This window comes from Herpailurus yagouaroundi, unplaced genomic scaffold (genome assembly GCF_014898765.1).
Source record: "Herpailurus yagouaroundi ecotype Mexico unplaced genomic scaffold, PumYag 212, whole genome shotgun sequence".
NCBI classification, from domain to species: domain Eukaryota; kingdom Metazoa; phylum Chordata; class Mammalia; order Carnivora; family Felidae; genus Herpailurus; species Herpailurus yagouaroundi.
In genome coordinates this window covers 2,920,893-2,925,033 of record NW_024412443.1, presented here as the reverse complement: position 1 = coordinate 2,925,033, position 4,141 = coordinate 2,920,893, and the positions used below count along the sequence as shown (strand labels likewise).

General features: G+C 35.3%; 1 protein-coding gene across 1 annotated transcript; it reads right to left on the bottom strand.

The window, feature by feature from the left end:
- Window positions 1-371: 371 nt before the first annotated feature.
- LOC121016674 (olfactory receptor 5V1-like) lies at window positions 372-1,319 on the bottom strand. The gene has a single exon (XM_040454392.1). The coding sequence runs from the start codon at window positions 1,317-1,319 to the stop codon at window positions 372-374; it is 948 nt and encodes a 315-aa protein (XP_040310326.1).
- Between the last annotated feature and the right edge of the window lie 2,822 nt (window positions 1,320-4,141).

Genomic DNA, 4,141 nt, shown 5'->3' with positions numbered 1-4,141 from the left:
GGAAGGTCTACAAATAGATGGTTAGATGTTAATTTTAAAATTCTTAGACATACAGATGATACACTTATGAGTATGGGTATGGATATGAACATATACCCAACTTAAGACCAGCTCTGGTTATACTGTTAATTATTAAAAGTTCTCTGCTTACTCTTGAAACTGTCTGGATTTGGATGTTAAGTTTTAAGAACTCAGTGGATAGAGAAAGAGATATACATATACAAATAAGTATAACCACTTCTATGCACATGTGTGTTCATAAATTTCTGAGCACATAAGTGTGTGTTCTGTGCATCAACTGAACACTATTCTTGGATGGATTATTCCTATGAATTTATTCTAAAGTGAGCATTGATACATTCTGCTTTCTATTATAATGGCTGTAAACATGCTCTGGGACATAGAAGCCTTCTGAGTGCTTCTTTGACCTCCATGTTTTTCAGGCTGTAGATCATGGGGTTTAACATTGGGGTTATAACCCCGTATACCATGGAGATGAGTCTGTCTCTGGCGGGAGAGTGTGGACTGGATGAAGGGCGAATGTAGGTAAATATTGCTGTGCCATAGAACAGGCAGACCACTAGGAGGTGGGAAGCACATGTGGAGAAAGCTTTGTGCTTCCCTTCCACTGACTGGATCTTTAGAATGGTGGATATGATGTAGATATAAGAGATAAAGGTGGCTAGGAAGGCGCTGATCCCTAGTATGCCTCCTACCACCAAAACAAGCATTTCAGCTACATAAGTGGATGAGCATGAGAGGGCTACCACGGAGGGGATGTCACAGTAGTACTGGTTAACGCGGTTGGACTTGCAAAAAGACAGGCGGAATGTGGACACTGTATGGAGAAGGGAATTGAGAAATCCTGCTGCCCACGTCCCAGCTGTCAGCTGGACACAGCGAACCTTGGTCATGATGAGCATGTAACGGAGGGGGAAACAGATTGCCACATACCGGTCATAAGCCATGACAGCAAGAAGGAAGACTTCAGTCCCTGCCAGGGCTACCAGGAAATAAAGTTGTAAAGCACATCCAAGGAAGGAGATGCTGTGGTGCTTAGTCAAAAGATTCTCCAGCATCTTGGGGACAGTAGCTGATGGGCAGAATATGTCTAAGAGGGACAAATTTACCAAAAAGTAATACATGGGTGTATGTAGCTTTTTCTCAGTCCCAATGGCCAAGACAATGGCCCCATTTCCTACCAAAGTGACCTGATAGATGATGGCAAAGACCACAAAGAGAAGGTAGCGCACCTCAGGGAGGTCAGAGAGCCCTATGAGGATAAACTGAGTCACGGTGGTAAGATTGTAAATGTCCATCTCCTCTCTCCACAAGGGATTTTCTGGAAGAAATGAAACAAATAGGGTAGAGTAAAAAGCCAAGGATGAGAAATTCTTGGAAAAAAGTTGGTGTGTGGCTGACGAGTTCTGTTGCTATGATAGAGATTTAACTTACTAGAAAAACTGAAAAACAATTTCTGTATTCATGTTTCTTGAAATAGTCATCCATATTTCTTTATAAAGAAGCAGACTCCCGAGAAACTAAAGAGACAATAAAGATTTGCATTCTCAGTAAAGCAGTTACGAATCTTTCTTCAGTGTTTGGGATTTCACAATTCAGTGAACATTGGTGGTGTGCTTCTCACAACACTTGGGTATATACATTATTTTGCCTTGTATTATCTAAATGTGTACAATTTTATGCACTAGCTAAATTCTGAGTAGCTTGAAAGGGCAAACATGCATTTTACATGATATACAATTTGAATAACTGTTAGCAACTAGGAGACATATAATGTAAGAATGTTTATCTAAATAATTGTTCACTAACAAAAAGTGGATGGTGTGGTTTCTGTTTTAACAAATTGTTTCTACTGGTAAGAAATAGATGAGGGAATGCTTTTATAACTTCAAAATTATAATAATTTAAATATGAACATTAGCATTTATCTTTCCACAAAAAGCATACTTAAAATACATTAAATACATTAAAATAGCCAGTAAAATATAAATAAAATCATGGTGCACCTCGGTGGCTCAGTCAGTAAGCATCCTATCTTGATTTTTGCTCAGGACATGATATCACAGTTCATGACATAGAGCCCGCTGTCGGGCTCCACAAAGCAAGCACAGAGCCTGCTTGAGATTCTCTCTCCCTTTCTCTCTGCCCTTCCCCCCTGCTCTCAAAATAAATACACTTAAAATATATATAAATAAAACCTGGGTGACAGTGTCTGTAAACAAATCTATTTACATAATATTCAATGTCTTTACCCTTAAGATTTAAAATTTCACCACATGTCAAATTGTTTGAAGATATATGAAGTTTAAAATTATATATATAATCAGAAATGATAATATCTTATTTAAATAGTTAGTTAGAATGAGTATATACAGAACTGATCCTCTGGCTGTACAAACTCATTTAATTTTAATTGCATTGGTATGTAGTTTAATAGTCCACATAATCTTAATGTTTAAGTGTTTGTAAAAAAATAACTTATTTATTTTTTTTTAGTTTTAGAAAAAAAAACTGTAACTGACCTTCCACAAATCAACACCTTCATTGATGTTTTGTCACTTTGAAACTATTTTCTATATTTAATGTCATATGTGTCAGATAGTAAACATTAAATTCTATGTTAAACACTAATTTTTTAACGACATTTAGTGATTTGACTTTTTTTACCCACATTTAGTGATTTGACTTTTTTTAACAAAGATAATGTGAAATAAGTCAAAAACATCCTAATGAACATAAAAACTAGTTCTATATCAGATAACATAATCAATATGCATCATTCATAACATAATGCACATTCTCTGAACTTTGTTCTTTATTAACTTTTTAAAACAAGCATACAGTCTCCACCCATAGAATTCAGAATTTGTTTACTTGGTGATGGAACTTTATTTAGCTCAGCAGTATCCTCTTGAAGTCATTATTTAAATTTATATATTAACTTTTTAATTAGAAAAATAAAAGCAATCTTTTTATTAATGATTTATAGCTGAGAAGGACGTTCTATAACATTCCTTTTTATCACAGAATATGGATAATCCATATACTAAAGAATCTGAGAAATTTGTGTGAAATGCAATATCTCACCTGCTTTGTGGGATTGGTGTAACTGTAAGCATGAATGTATATGAAATCAGGTTTTTTTTTTCCTTTTTGGTGTCTTAGGCAACCAAAGATATATTTAGAATTGGAACAGGGGATGTGTGGCTAAGATCGGGTTTCTCTTGGAAATTACCCACAAATCAATCTATCCTATTATTTATAAGACTTACCATATGCATGATGTGAAATCCAAATGTACCATAAATAAAGCTGGTTTCTTTAGCAAATAGTTCCTTCCAATTTCTACTATATAAAGGAAAACAACATCACTCAGTTAAACAAAAATAATCATCAAAAAATCTTAGGTCTTGAAATAATTCAATATTTATAATTTATTTGGACATCAACATCAAGAAAATTATATTTAACATATCTTTAAAAATAGGAGGATTATTTTTGTTAGAGGCATATTGTTAAAGAGGTTCTGTAGGCTTTTTAACACAATGACTGATAGCTAATAAATGGAAAGAATTAGCAATATACAAGATTTAATCTTTCTACCCACTTTATAGCATCCTTCTTGTCTGTTGGATGTCATGGATCCAATTTTCTCGGGAGTGTACATTCATGTCAACGGGTCAGAAAAATTCGTTAGATACATCATCATTCTACTTACAGAGGTTTTAGACACACGCTTCTATGGACATGCTTAATATTTAGTGCTGAAATTAAGCTATGCTAAGCATTTATTTAAATATACAATCTTGGGGCGCCTGGGTGGCGCAGTCGGTTAAGCGTCCGACTTCAGCCAGGTCACGATCTCTCGGTCCGGGAGTTCGAGCCCCGCGTCAGGCTCTGGGCTGATGGCTCAGAGCCTGGAGCCTGTTTCTGATTCTGTGTCTCCCTCTCTCTCTGCCCCTCCCCCGTTCATGCTCTGTCTCTCTCTGTCGCAAAAATAAATAAACGTTGAAAAAAAAATTAAAAAAAAATAAATATACAATCTATAATTTTCAAAATTCCTCACTTTATCTTATTCATTCAGTATAAGTTTTAACTAGTTTCTTAAATGTATATGTTT